Source organism: Priapulus caudatus, unplaced genomic scaffold, assembly GCF_000485595.1.
Source record: "Priapulus caudatus unplaced genomic scaffold, Priapulus_caudatus-5.0.1 Scaffold101, whole genome shotgun sequence".
Lineage (NCBI taxonomy): Eukaryota > Metazoa > Priapulida > Priapulimorpha > Priapulimorphida > Priapulidae > Priapulus > Priapulus caudatus.
In genome coordinates, this window is record NW_014577162.1 from 378,757 (window position 1) to 394,735 (window position 15,979).

Consider the following 15,979-nt stretch of genomic DNA (forward strand, 5'->3'; position numbering starts at 1 on the left):
TTCCCTTCTACATGGCTTTACCTTGCTACTGATATGTGTATACATTCACTTCAATCGTTATTCACTTCTTAAAAGATTGTTTTTCAGAAACCCCACTTCATTTAACTTTAGTAAATTACGTTGGCCATTTACAAACAATCAGACCAATCAGAGCGAGTCTATCAGGCCTATTGCAGCGCCACAGATACAAGCGAGAACCAGGGGCTATTGTAAGACTCGCTCTGATTGGTCTGATTGTTTGTAAATGGCCAACGTAATTTACTAAAGTTAAATGAAGCGGGGTTTCTGAAAAACAATCTTTTAAGAAGTTAATAACGATTGAAGTGATTGTCTACACATATCAGTAGCAAGGTAAAGCCATGTAGAAGGGAACGGTAGGTTTTTTTTCGCGCCAATAGCGGCGTACGGGCCGCATTCGCAGCGCATGCATTTTACATGCAATCTCACGAAATTTCAATGAACCCCGTTCTGTCCCAATAACCCTCACCAAAATATAAAAAAGGTTATATGGGACAGAATTATTCGGTCCAGGAAAACCCGAAACGACATAACATACCATAACGTTGCAACTTGCGTTGGCGCGAGCATAAATAAGCATCATATACTCGTATATATATAAATATTAAAACATTGAAAACCAGGAAACGTCAATCTACAACAACTTAATAATTATCATTGCGAAGATATGTACTTGCGTTGTATTTAGGCCTACGCACTGTGAAAATCAGGTCCATTGCTGATTTTAGTTGCACTGAACATGGCAGACATGGCGGCTGTCTGGTTGTTTTGATCCAATTCATCTCAGAAAAACGGCATAACTCAATAAACAAGTAGCGCCCAGTAGCGCCCAGTTACCGCGAGCAAGCCAGAAGTTTATAGATTCGTTTGAGCTATTACATGTGACGCTAGCTGTGTCGATGGTTGGATACCGAGCCAACTACAAGGAATTGTGGGCAAGAATTTGAAACGGTATTCTAACCCTAGCAATACCGTTTCTTGGAGCTAATAGTATATAAGCAGAGTATATGGTGGATAACAATTCTCTATTAAGATGTATACTTAGCAATATTCATAAAATGTAATCCACATTTGAAAAAATTAATGAACTAGAACAACACTAAGGTGTGTCCTGAAAAGTAATGTGATTTGAATGTGATGAGTACCAACTTCTGCTGCCACTTATTCATCATTACTGATCAGTTATTTTATAAGCATACCCATAGACATAATGATTAATGTTGAATGACTTGCAGGTGTCACAAGTGACAGACTGTATCATATATGTAGTACATCAGTCATCACTGCGAAAGGGACGGTTATTAAATATGAACAGTATTTGCTTACGCGACAATGCGTGAATAAATTTTCCATAAATAATTTAGTAGTGTGAAACCGTGCCATATTAACAAAATAACACATCATATTGAAACCATACACCATGGTCATGCATCAAGGCTAGGCCTATGTACAAAAAGTTGTCGCAGAAACTTGTAAGTTGTAGTAAAAAAATGATCGGACACTTTTGTTTACCTTATACGTAATAATCCATTATGCTTCCTATTAGGTAAACATTGTTGATTATCATATTGCTGTCCAAATTTCCATGACCTTTGCGCAGGTTGTATTTGCAAAAAGTAGGAACAAACTTCGTAAACAAGAAACTTTCATATATTAAAGTCAGAAAGCTGAACCTGATATCACGGCGATGTTGCACCAGAGCGTAAGCAGTTGTCTGCTTAACTTCGCCATCTGGTGTACGATGTTGAAAATTTAAGCAAACAGAACTTCATCAAATATATAGAATAGAGATATAAAGATATCTCTTAATACGCTTTTGGGGATGTCTATTCCATATATCCATAGATGTACACAACACAAGCCGTGTTGTGTATATCTATGATATATCTTTGCTTTCACATACACGACTGAAACTGCAACATATACTCTAAAGGCCCATTCACACCAGAGCTACTCTCATCACGATCGCCCCACGCTCCAAAAATTTGCCCGAGCGTGGTGAGCGTGGTTGATAGCGTGGCCAATTGGGCCCCAGCCGGGCCGCGAAATTAAATCGAAAAGGCAAAGGCAAAGCAAATCGAAGCAGCCAATCAGAAGGCGCTAAATTCTTCGCTATGTTATACCGTTTGGGAAAAAAAATTTCGCGGCCAGGGTAGCACCCCAATTTATACCCCAAGTTCGCAGGACGTGATCTGAGCGTGACTAACACGTAATGCGAACGCCACAACGGCGCGCCCAGCTGGGACGTGTTTGGCGTAGTACAATCGTAGTACGAACGGGTCGAGCTTGCTATAGAGACACGCCATGGTCATAGCGAGAGCGTGGTCAGGTCGCAGAGATATCTCCATGGACGTAGTAACAGCGTGATGAAAACGTATTGACATCGTGCTGAGAACGGGGCGACAATTTTCACGCACCCGACACGCTTGCGATACGATCATTAAGTTTGTACTACGCTCGAGTTACGTGGGTACTACGCCTTCCACGTCTCGGGCACACGGGCGAATTTTTTGAGCGATTCGCCGATTCGCCGCGATCGGGCGATAAAATACGCTCGTGTGCCCCTCCCATTAGAGCGTAGTACGAGCGTGGTGAGATCGCGGCCCTGGTGTGAATGGGGTATAATGCAACGTGTAATAATAAATGTAATATATTGTTTATATTAGGGATGTATTACACTGTATACTTATTATACGCACGAGTTAAGTTGCATTGTCATTACATGGTTAACAACTTAACATTTTTGTCTATGGTAGATCAAAATTTCAATAGAAGTTATATAAACATCGAAATCAAGATGGTTGATGAAAAATAAATTTATATACCATACACCATAAGCATTTGTGCGGCCCATGATAATAAATAAATGTTTTCCCAAACTGTAGCTATGCTAAAATAGAAATGTAAATTTCTACATTCGGCGAGTAAGTTTATAGCATATATCCTATAATCTATCACAAGGTCAGGGTTCTTCTCTTGACAATTGTAATCGCAAAATAAGTAAATATAATATTTACGTTTTCGTGTATTCGTGAACTACCGAATATTATGTTTAACCAAGGTTCTATACGTTATAGCCGGTTAATAATGAAAGTGTTTTAAATTATTCACACTGGCTTCATTTAGACAACCCGAACCATTCCATATACATATATATATCTGGAGTTAATAATAACAAAATTTGTTATTATTAACCCCTGATATGTATATATCCGGAGTAGATAATAGGGAACTATTATTACCCTATTATCTACTTCTGATATATATATATATTGTAAAGCATATACAATTGTACGGGAATGGTTAGGGTTGTCTGAATGAAGCCGGTGTAAATAATTTAAGACACATATTATAACCCACCTATAGCGTATAAAACAGTGGAGCCATCCTCACTCATGAACTGCTGGTATACGAGTTAAATGTATAGTACATATAACGTACTTATCTGTGGATACTAGATAACGGGTTATTTGTGAAGTTTTTGCCTGGTCCACAAAAACGCCGTATTAGGTAATGGTATAATTGCGTGAATAATTAATTGCCTGTAATTATTATTATGCGAATTCACTGCGAGGGTCGTTTCGTGCAGAAGTAAACAAAATATAAGCGAGGGAGGGTCGTTCATGGTCATGGCCCCAGAGAGTTGGTCAGTTCGTCTGTAGATTCAAGTGCATGGTATTAAATAAATGGAGCTGCTCTGGCAGGCCATATATGCTCAGACATGCTGCTCGCAATTAATGATGTATATAATGTTTTGACGATGACTCAAGTAGACATTTTGAGTGAATCTTTGCGGTAGTTTTTGTCAAAAACTGCAGGAAAGGTAGACCGAAAAATTGCAGGTTAAGAGTGCGGTAAAAAAGAAACAACTCTTTTGTATTGCCATAAGTTTATTCACAGATCATTACATTTCAACAGCGATAATATATATGTTTTGACTTAAATATGAACCTGAAATAAAAATAAGAGTGTCTATGTAGGGGGCCTATATGTGAGGTTTAGAACTAAGAGGTTTTGAAATTGTCACATTTATAGTATTTTACCGAAAGTGCACTTCTGCCCCAAGCTGTGCTTCGTTGCGCGTGAAAACATGTCCGCGATAGAAATTAGGAATCATTGACAAGTCTCTTTACAATAGATGCGGAATATATCTATCTATATATGTATATAATAGCAATTTTGGAATTGTGATTATGGATCAAACATTATATTCCCATTTGTATCTAAAGCCTTGCAGCAGTCGGTACACAGACTTCACGTCGTTCACGTATATATTTAATATACATGCTAAATTGTAACGGTTTCATAGAAGTGTCTTGGACGCATATAAAAAACGAAATCGCGCCGCTGTAACAGTGAACAAGTGTTAACTTATAACGCACCAAGTTTGTGATTGATGTATTTGTTCAATCAGTCAACAAAAGACGTAGATAATAATCTTTATTATCCCCACGTCTATGCAATAACCGTCAGGTGGCGCTGGCATTATACGGCCGTAACATGACAACAAGATGGCGAGTAATATGGCCGTAAGATGACCGTAAGATGGCGCTGTAATATGGCCGCAAGTTGACCGTCAAATACCGCGTTAATTTGTGTCTTCGTGTATCCGACATAAAAACGGGGACAACGCAATCAGATGTTAGCCTTGGAAGGCATTGTGCGCACAGCGCGTACATCAATTATTTGAAGGTGACCTCAATGAAGTCCCGAGCCTAACCCTAATAATAACCAAGTAGCTAGATAAGCGCAACTCGTTGATTGCATCTAGCACATTGGCAGCGATGTCAACGCAATATAAACGCATGATGCCTCACCGACCGAACAAAAATAACCGTGCCATTTATGTTAGCGAATATATACACGTCAGAAATACAAATTAACGCGCTTATTTTTTAAAACAATATAACGAGTTGTATAACGTAGATACGTGTACGAATAGCGACTGCATGCTCTACTAACGCTACCCATAGGTGTTCACTTGTCAAACACACGGTCGGTGAGATTCAAGCCGCTGAATCAGGTATAAATAACGATCATTTAAATATAAACCCGAACGCGGCTACAACACCTATAGTTTGATGCATATCAATAGAATATACAATGTCGTTTAGTACTTTTCAAAAATGCGTATTTACAACTCTTTCAATACGTGCATGCTCATTGGGTTCTCACCCTATTTTATCTCTCCATTGCTGCCTAAAATTGATGTCCATTTAATGGCTCAATGAGTGCTGAAATAGAATTTTAAAAGGTGACTAAAATGTTTGCACGTCTACATCACAGATGTATTGCATATATTCATTCGTAAAGCATATCAGCACTATGCAATATGTTTACTCTGCAAGTTCGTATGCCTGCTAACTGCTTGCGTATTCGTGTATTTATTAGCTTTTAAAGAGTAATGCACTTTTAAATGCTATATTAGAACGTCATTAGACGCGAATGAATTTCCATAAACATGTACGTCGACGTTCCATATAATTGGCAAGATTAATCAACCAGTGGTACTCGATCATTCCTACCACGATTTAAATCGGCTACAAAACAAAGGGAAATCGGAGAAAGCATTATTCTGTGTTATTGAGGGATATTTATCATTATTTATGACAAAAATATTCATCTCCGGCGGGATCGCACGCATGCTTATAAATAAGCGATCCCACTCCAAAATCTTGGTTAAAATAACTGCAAAAATTTGTGTGAGAGCATTTAGCCACTACCGGGTTATAGTGTAATTACACCACGTGCTGCTTTATGATATATGCTATTTACCTATTATAGTTTTATTTTCAGGTATAACGTTGAATATAGTATACGTGGTAAACTTAACTCGTAACAAGACCGTATTCAGACGCGCGACCTAGAACAAATATCTCACCACCGTTGTCCACACCTGTATTCGCATTCACTCTTGCATTTATGCAGAAATATGGTAGCGCTCGTGTACACTAGATATTCTACGTCGGTGTTCCAGTACACGCATACAATCATCACAGTGAGATAGTTGATAACGGCAATAGAAACACAATTTACATACGACCTAGAACGATCTAGTCTGCGACCGACAACGCAAAAACCACCTTTATGGAAGAATGATCATCTGGTATACAAATGCGGGAATGATAATATACAAGCCACCCAATAATTTAATGTTAGCTCTGCCATCACATTTACATGGTGATACGTGCCCGGAATATGCGTGCATGCAGCATTTAATAGGTGAGATCAACGACAATCATTCCGGGTACGTTGCTAGCGTTCCGTACAATTACGTCATCACCTTTACGTCATCGAAATTTGGAGGCTCAAACACGAAACTGAGGAAATAAATCTAATTTCGATGAAGAACAATAGGCCTTTTAAAAAGCATTCGTATGCAGTACTTAAAAACCATTTGCTGCCATAAGATAGGGGCATATACTTGCGGAATCTCTAAGACTAAGAACAGAAGGGATAAATAGCTGCAGGGAATTGTATTTCATTGTAATTGTGTAGAATCCTAATTTACATTTGTGTACACAGTTATTAGAAGATTTGTAGAATAACTGTACTAATCGTAAACCCATCTCTTGAGCAACAGACAATATTTCGGGTATAGACTTATAGGAACAGCAATTTCTAGTATTAATATAATCGTGCGCGTGTTACAAAAGCCTCCGTGGAGGAGGCGATTAGAGAATACAAGAGTATGTTGTTAAAGACAGCGAGAGGGGTAGAGCGGGAGAGCGTGAGTGAATGCTAGTCAAAGACACCGGATGGAAGAGAGGGATGAGGAAGGGAAACCTTTGTGTTGTCATTTCTACACGTGATTGACAGACCAGGCGTCTGTTACGGATTTAATCATCAATACTAAATTTACTTACTTACATTAAACCTATTATTATATCGTGTGCGATCGGCCTGTTATTCGCGTTAATTATATATACAGAATTTTATTTTATTTTTCTTTCGCACACTACTGTGTACGTACTTTACATTTAGCCCGATCCGTCCTCACAATTGCTTATATAAATGTGACGCAAACATGCGCAACATTCTGGCAACGAACGTATATGAGTATCCAACGGTCGTTAGCAACCATTCTTAAGATTTCCCATCGTCTAGCGCTCTCGTTCAAACGCATAATTTCATTGCGCTCGGCTGTCGTTAGCCATCAGATCTAATTAACCGAAACCGTCACTCAAACTCATTGCCCGACTTTAATTGCGCGCTTTGCATTTTGACTCTGACGCAATTCTAATTGCCCCCCGGCCCGCGTATCGGCCTGTCGTCTCGGTCGGCCCCGGCTCGCGCGTCGCTATCGACCCAGCTGCGGATTTAAGTGCAACACGATGCTGTTTGTGACATGCATGCACTTCGACCTGGCCATGAGGAACGCCAGCACCAGCAGACAGGCGCCGTATAGCAGCATCGCCTGCGAGCCGAGGAAGTTGAAGCCTATCGTCTTCATAATGCGCGTCCGGAGTTGCGCTCTCGTCGGCACGTAGACGCCGCCGTTGTCGGACTTGTCGCCGACGTCGTCGTCGTCGTCGACGTCTTTAACTTCCTCGTCGGGAAGGTCGTAGTCGCAATAACCGGGAGCGATTGGTTGAGCCGGAATGCCTCTTCTGTGGATGGAGAGAGAGAGAGAGAGAGAGAGATCAGAATAATTAAGGGAAGGATGAATGAATGAATGTATTAGGTGTTGAAATATAAAAAAAGAGAAACACGGTCAAAAATGTAAAAAAAAATAAACACGGGTAGTAGAGGTAAACGAATTTATCGCGCCTGTGAGTGATGAAGAAGAATGAAGACAGGCGAAACCAAAACGCAGGGAACAGAAATGTGTCGCCCGTGGAATCAGAATAAAAGGGCGGACGTAGAGATAAATTATTGTAAAGTAATATCACCGCATATATATAGTTAATCCTTCGGCGCATTTCGAGAATATGGTACGAACTTTCGGAATTCATCTCGGTAAAAACTCAATCCATTGTATCAAAGTAAATTTTTTCATCGTAGCATAAGTCGTACTTTCTACGATGACGGCACATACATCACGCACAGGTCATATACACAAACTCGCACGCACACGCACGTACACACGCACGCGCGCGCGATCACCCGCCTTGTGTCGGTCGTACGTCATGCATCTTCATATATAGACCGAGTGCAAGCGCATGTCGAGCCTCGTACTTCATAAGTGCGTCAGCCCCACATCGTGTGTACGTGCTTATCCAACGAATGTAAATGAATTAGGTCACGTTTACGAAATATATGATTAATGGTGCGCAGGTCAGGCAACAGGTGAGTGTGTGTAAGGGTAGAGTCGCATTTCTTATCCCAGCTCACGTGAGACATGGCGGCACACTATGTATAGTATATGATATATGAAACATGACACGAATATATGACGTATGACATGTAATAATGACATGTAATACGAGATGAGTGGCGGCGCATGACGTGCGATATCCGTAAGCCTATATATCGTCCCGTGATACACACACGCACGCACGCACACACGCACGCACGCAGCACACAGCAGCACACTTCCGCAACGCGACGCAGCACGCACATACACATATATATAGCGACGATTGGTTTACCTTTATCGCGATTGTGCCACATCATGTGTACATTCTCATACAACGAATGTAAATTAATTAGGTTACGTATACGAAATGATTAATGGTGCGCAGGTCAGGCAACAGGTGAGTGTGTGTTAAGGTAGAGTCGCAGTTTCTTATCCAAGCTCAACGTGAGACATGGCGCACACTACATGTATAAATATGATATATGAAATGACACATGGCACGAATATATGTACGTAATGACATGTAATAATGACATGTAATACGAGATGAGTGGCGGCGCATGACGTGCGATATACGTAAGCCTATATCTGTCCCGTGATACACACACGCACGCACGCACGCACGTACGCGCGCACGCACGCACGCACGCACGCACGCACGCACGCACACACACACACACACACACACACACATATATATATATAATTATATATATATAATATAGCGACGATTGGTTTACCTTAATAGCATGCATCTCATGTCATCGATCCTGTACGTAGCGTCAGCGATATTCTGAGTCGCCGCCATGTCGCTCCATAGCCGCTCAGCCACGGCCGACGCTCTCGGCCTGAACACAAACGATGTCATTCACATTTACATTAACATTATATTGATGATTGCTACATCGCAGACAGCGCTCGACTCGACTTCATTCTGCACACTCATGTCGCATTCGATTAGTCAACAATTCCGAAAAAAAACCCTCGTTGAATTAGAGTTTGAGAAGCGTGAGATATCAGGTTTCTATACACGTTACTAAGACACAATCGTGCAGCTATCGCGGAAGAAATGTTTTCATAATAAACAACGTATACAGTAAATATCCTTTTAACTTTCCACCGTTATACGACTTGGTAAATATAAACATATTCGGCCTATATACGCACTCTCCTGTTTCCTGCTTGCGCGGTGTTTTCCTAACTCGGGTTTCTCTATACTTAGAGCCGCATTGATGTATTCTGCTACAGCACTGCTTAGATATAGACCCTCTACGGGATTCATTTTGAATGGCTATCGTTATGTAATTGTAAAAAATAAACCTTCCTGTTTGTTTTGTCGCTGATAATTCGAAGGTCAGTTGCCTATAATGAGGACCCGATCCTCCATTTGCCTAAAGGGGTGGACACACTAGGCGATATTTCATGCGATCGAGTCGGCCGACCGAGCCGGCCGGCTCGATCGCATGAAATATCGCGTAGTGTGTCCAGTGAGTCGCATCGATTTTCGAGTCGGCCGGCCGAGTCGCCCGATTCAAACATGTTTGATAATTATTTGAGTCGCGCGGCTGCAATTGCCTAGTGTGCCCGGGTCTGCGATCGAGTCGGCCGATTGTACAATTCATCAGCCAATCAGCGTGCTGAAAATCCACAGAGTCGCCCGACTCAGTCGCGTAGTGTGTCCACAGAGTCGCCCGACTGAGCCGGCCGGCTCGATCGCATGAAAAATCGCGTAGTGTGTCCACAGCTTAACATGGTGGATGCCCAACATGGCGGGTATTTCAGTCGGTTAAAAGTCGCCAACAGCGTTCACCATACATCCTTGTGGCAGACGAACTAACTTACCATAGCCGAGAATGATGATTCGTCTCATCTACGTACTCAGCCCATAAACATGCCTCGCCACCGACAACTAAAGGCTGGTGCTCTGGTTCTGAAACAAACATAAAAGTGACGCTCGACTATATGTCGTTCAGAGAATCCCACAATCTAAGAAATTCGAAAAAAGTGCTTCTAAACTCCGCTATATTATACCGTATAAGTACGACTGCCAAAACTTACTTATATAGTTATATGGTTCGTTGGCGTAAAACGATTGCCAGTCGTCCTTGTTGCCAATGTCGTCTAAATACCACCCGGCAGACGTGATCGTGGTGTACCCCATCTCGACGACACTAGCGATGTTCTGAATGTTCTTCCATACTTCGACGATAGCATCCTTACTAACCTGAAAGGACACGTTTGGACTCGCAAATATAATTGCATGCTTTGCGCCGCATTATGCTTATTTGCTAAGTAAGTATAGGTAAGAATAGGTTCCCGCGTGCATGCGAGCGTGCGTGCATGCGTGTGTTTGTTGGTTCGTTCGTTCGTTCGCGCGTTCGTGCGTGCGTGCGCGTGTGCGTGCGCAGGGAATTCGCATCGCACTATTGTCTGTATTTTGTAAATACATCGGTACGTTTTCCAGACCACGTTGTCTTGCCGTGAGAAACGATACCTTGGCTCCTTCATCGAGTGGATCCTGCCACACGATGTACTTCATTTTGAGCCGGGACACGATCTTCATCAATTTAGTCGCGTACATCTGCTGCAGGTCCTTGTATTTCTTTAGCTTGTTCTTCTTCATGAACCGTTTAATTCGCGGATTCGACATCCTGACGGATAAAAGCAAAATGGCGCAACCGTTGAGTAACCATGGCGATTAACAGAACAGTAGAGTAAGAGTATAGCAGGCGCGTGCATCGCAATACAATCATACATAAAAGGTGAAAAACGTTTTGCAATTCCGCGTTGCGTCGTTTTAGCGGGTGCTCGTTCACGTCGCGCCGCCTGTTCGTCTGTTCAACCTACAAATTCCAATGCGTTCACGTTATCATAGTTTCCAGTATAGTGAACGAGCAGAACGCGTCGATATCTGGATGACACAAAAGTATTTAGAAGAGCTTCGGCCTTTTGACATGTTAATGGTTGTTTATGTAGCTCGTGTTCAGCAAGAGATCAATACGCCTCCAATAAAGTGACAGCTGCATGCTGTCTCATGATCGGAAAACCATAGATCGATAGTGCCTTCGTCAGAACAAGCCACCGCTATGAATAGATGTAAAGTGTGCCCAGAGACGATCCCTAGTCATCAGCTAATAGTACGCACGTAATAGACTTACTCCTCACGATATTATTATATTAATTATACAATTACGGATAATATCTTCGCGTACGTCACTGCTAATAGCTATTAGTACGAGTCTGCGTAGGTATAAGCATTAATGATATAAATAATGAGCGTAGAGCACCGATAACCGAAAAACAATATGCTATAGCAAGAGTATAGCACGTCTGCATGCATGCGTGCGTGTGCGCGTGTGCGTGTGCGCGTGTGCGTGTGCGTGTGTGTGTGTGTGTGTGTGTGTGTGTGTGTGTGTGTGTGTGTGCGCGCGCATGCGCGCGTGTGTGTTTAACATTAACGTAACGAACGATATGTTGACATTTTGACAACAACCACTCTGGCTACTCGTATCATTCGCCACGCACGCATGCGTTATTCCATATCCATTCGTTAGGTTTCGGTGTGCACATATCTGTATTAAAACTATGAGGTGCGAACTCTAACATTCCGAAAGTTTCAGAATTCTACTAGCCGGAAAGTTAATCGACAAACAGATCATTACGGTTAATGTTCCTGAACAAAGGCAATCAAAATTTGCCGCCCAGATGATCAGTGAAGTGTTAACATTTTATTTAATCATTTATACAGTTTATCGTGACCCAGATTTTTTACTGTGGATATGACAACAACCAGCAACACATATTCGTAAGTTATGCAATGCTGGTAACGCCGTGAGACTGGTGGTGCTTCACGAGTGTTCGCAAGAATACGACTTCTGCCGAGAGTGCAGATTTATGCTTCTCGGTGGAATTGCATTAGCAAGTGCTACAGTGTTATTGGTGGTGTATTGAAGGCGCGATCGGCCATGGTATCTGGCTTGTTTCGTGCCTATATATATATATATATATATATATATATATATATATATATATATATATAATATTTTGTCATTCTCACAAATAGTTTACAATGATAAACTATGAAGAAGGTATAGATCGCATGCGTTGGTAGCATAATGTCCCGCGCCAGTCGACCGTACGTCAGTAATCTAACCACAGACTGTAAATACAGCAATCAATTGTGTGCGTGTAATATTTCATAATTTAATTAGAAAACATTTAATTTTATCTTAATGCGGCCAATCAATGATTATTACCACTATAGATGCGACCGGATTATCTGCATGCGTAAATTTCGATTCTACGACTGCACTATTTATACTGAGATCATATGCGATAAATTGATATGATGATACACCATAATTATACGTGATGATTATACATGATATGCGATACATGAGTAAGCGTAGACTAACGCTTGCCTTTTTATCTTTCTTCATTGGCTTCGTTAACACCGTTTGGTCACTAATCAGTGGACACTAATCATGCATATCTACCAAATGTATACCTCTTAAATACGAGATAATTTTAATGTAATTAAAATCTAATTCGGCAAGCGTGCGAGAAAATGCGAATAGCGTATTGAATAATTAATGCTATAATAATAAAAATTTATCACTACAAATTTGGCAAGTTAAAAGCAGACCGATCAATCGCACGTTTTACAAAGAGGCTACAGAAAACTACTTTTGAGTGACGCAGCAGAAAATATGCGAACACACGCTCAAAATCGACGTGCTCTGAAGTGATATACATTCAGTTTGACACTAGCGTTCCCATTATGTAAGTATATATATTTTAGCGCCGAGTCTACACAGACATTTGCAGTGATGAAATATGTACGTATATCGCACGCTGGCAGCGTGAAATCTTCTAAAGATATTCAGAGGCGCTCTCACAAGATGTGTGAAATGACGCAATTTTTTTCCGAGGAGAGTGATTTTTAGAAGATTGCATTCATACATGCTGAATTTGTTCAGGCAGTTATTTAGTGACCAGTGCGCGTTTTGTGCTGTATTTGCATTCCGTTTACGGGACAAAAACGTCTCACAGTGCTTGCATTTTTGTTGTGCCTAACTTCCTTTATATTGCAATTGCTATTCGGTTGATATTTACGCTAGTGTTGCCACTCGTGCAAATGTGATAATACGGGCGGAGGTTATTGAAAAATGCATCATCGCAAAAGACATTAGTTGCGTCGATACGGTAAAATATTGTAGATCGTTTGCAGGCGACTTTAAAAAATGTTTATTGTATATATTATGTATTTATGTTATTGTATTTACACATGGTCCGCATAGTCGAAAATTTTATTTTAAAAATCGTCTTTCTCAAGTCTACCTTCTAGACGTTTCATTGGGTTATAGCGATGGCAAATAAACAGTCCGTTGGTTAGTTATTCGCGGACAAGTTTGACTTATCTGCTGGATGAACCTTTAACTAGTCAGTAAATCCCATAACGCCTCATGCCAAGTATGGTAAAATGGCAGCCGTTGCGGAAGCTAGTTTCCACTTTACTCCGAAAACGGCCTCGCAAAACCGGGAAAGACAAATCACACTAAAATGTAAACGATTTATCCAGAGGCAGACGTAATCTAAATGCAATAAATCACAAGCTTGGGGAAAAAGAGTAATATAGCTAGAAGTAAATAAAACTAAGCGCATGTGTTTGGGGGGGGGGTTATCTCGAACAAGGTCTCACCGTCGGGAATGTTTTATAGATCCTTTATGGCCGTCTAGAAACGTGAGACATTCGTACACTAATATAAAAGTGTCGAGTGTGGCTATTAAACCGAGCGAATGAGGCGAATCTGGTCATGCGTCCGCCCCCTTTTTTACACCCACAAGTCAACTATGTCATACAAGATAACTACGCCAATAAGTCAAGGAACTCTAACCCTACGTCACTACCTTTTTTTCTGGTTGCATACGATTAACAAACCCTCAGAGGTCGGGCGAATGGAAGCCGGGATCCGACGGACGGATGTTAAATCCGACACGCTCGACACCTCTCGACAATTGTGCTACGAGAAAGTACTCCGGCACGTAGTGTATTTACTTGAGCTTTGAGTATCACCCGCCTCCTAGGCTACCGAACCTATCTCCCTCGATTTTATCAAAACAGCGATGATTTGACGACGCCATTACGCTATGGTCAACGCGCATCGGTTTACGATCTCCTCGAAGAACCGAGACCGCGGTTTATTGAAATCGCAAATATTCAATTGCAACCGAGTTCGAAATCGATTATATGTTAGATGATGCATAATCGATAGCAAGCTTGCGTAGCCAACCTGTAATGTACAGTCGGGTAAGGTCTACTCGAAACTATGGATTGATAGCATTGCTGTCTCGTGAACAAGGCTCGATAGGCGTAATGCACAGCCTTTTACATATCGCCATTACATAACTCTCATTATTATTATAGACAGTGTATTTTCATGAACGCACACATCATAGTTTTGTTATTGTTACTATAGTGGGTTCGTCATAGCTGGTAATCCTGTTACATTGTCGGAACGAAATCATGGTCATATTCATGAACACGCTTTACGTCAAGAACAGTGCATTGTCAAAATGGAAACGGTAGGAAAAAACGGTTCTACAATGTTAAATGTATACACCGCTCAGCATGGGAAATGCATGCGGTCGAGTGTGGTAGAAATGGGACCAAACCAATGTTAGCAAAACAGCGATCGTTAAACAACCCAACAACAAAAGGCAATAAGTTCAAAGAAAACCCGAATCGATTTTTTAGTTATTATAGAGACGTCGTCGAGTTACAACATCAGGTGCTTTTAGCAGAAAACGATACACTTAATGGCGTGAATTCGTTAGATGATACGATACAATATAAACGTGAAAAAGTTGACAAATGAATAAAAAAAATCGAAAATTCAAAATGGGAAACTGTGATAAATGTAAATAACTCTGTAATTTCTGCAAATGAATAAATTTAGCCATAAATCTCGTACAAAATCACTCGTTAAAAATACTAGGACAGATAATCTAGAGCGAAAATTTTCACAAAATTTACGGATTGAATCGGCCTTCTGGAAAATGTGCTAACAAAAACCATAGAACCAAGTCAAGTGTGTAGTAAAATAACCATAGCAACTGAACCAAATCAAAGGTGACAGCTTTTCTGACTACAGTATATAGTCTGTAAACCCGGATATATATATATATATATATATATATATATATATATATATATGTATATATATATATATTAGATATATGCACGACTTGTGATATTTGATCATCTACATATCAATTAGAGGTCGTAACACCCAACAACTAAAAAAACCGGGAATAGGCTTCAAAGGCTCGCCGCGCTGCGCGAATCAGACCTATACACGTACCTGTAGGCGGAAGAACAGCAGCTTCTTGTATCTGCTGAAGGCGCGCTCGAGAACGTCGCATCCGAGGTCGGCGCTGAATTCGAATCGCGCCGGATCGAGCGTGACGATGTCAGCTGCTGTCGTGATGTACTGCGGCAGCGGCCACGGCGTCGGTCCGGCCGCCTGATGACCCTGCATGCGAACATCACCCGCGAACAGCGTCAACGGCGTGAGAGTCAATACGATGATCATCGCGAGATAAACACACACACACACACACACACACACACACACACACACACATACACACACACACACA

At 41.2% G+C, this 15,979-nt stretch overlaps 2 protein-coding genes across 3 annotated transcripts in view; both read right to left on the bottom strand.

Annotated features, from left to right (window-relative positions):
- Positions 1–1,953, bottom strand: part of LOC106805143 (mitogen-activated protein kinase kinase kinase 2-like) — a 22,174-nt gene extending 20,221 nt beyond the window's left edge. Inside the window, exons 1-2 of one of the 2 annotated variants that reach the window (XM_014806635.1) lie at positions 1,922–1,953; positions 1,531–1,608 (exon numbers count right to left, since the gene is read on the bottom strand). The gene's annotated coding sequence lies outside the window, so the exon portion shown is untranslated. Of the gene's footprint in view, positions 1–1,530; positions 1,698–1,921 lie in introns of those variants that run through there. The other variant, XM_014806636.1, reaches the window with a different exon arrangement.
- Positions 1,954–3,873: 1,920 nt separating this feature from the next.
- The window catches only part of LOC106805142 (beta-hexosaminidase subunit beta-like), a 16,514-nt gene continuing 4,408 nt past the window's right edge, over positions 3,874–15,979 (bottom strand). Inside the window, exons 4-8 of the mRNA XM_014806634.1 lie at positions 10,812–10,968; positions 10,376–10,541; positions 10,160–10,247; positions 9,058–9,165; positions 3,874–7,628 (exon numbers count right to left, since the gene is read on the bottom strand). Of these exons, the coding sequence (XP_014662120.1) occupies positions 7,319–7,628; positions 9,058–9,165; positions 10,160–10,247; positions 10,376–10,541; positions 10,812–10,968 (829 nt within the window). The 3' untranslated portion in view covers positions 3,874–7,318. The remainder of the gene's footprint in view (positions 7,629–9,057; positions 9,166–10,159; positions 10,248–10,375; positions 10,542–10,811; positions 10,969–15,979) is intronic.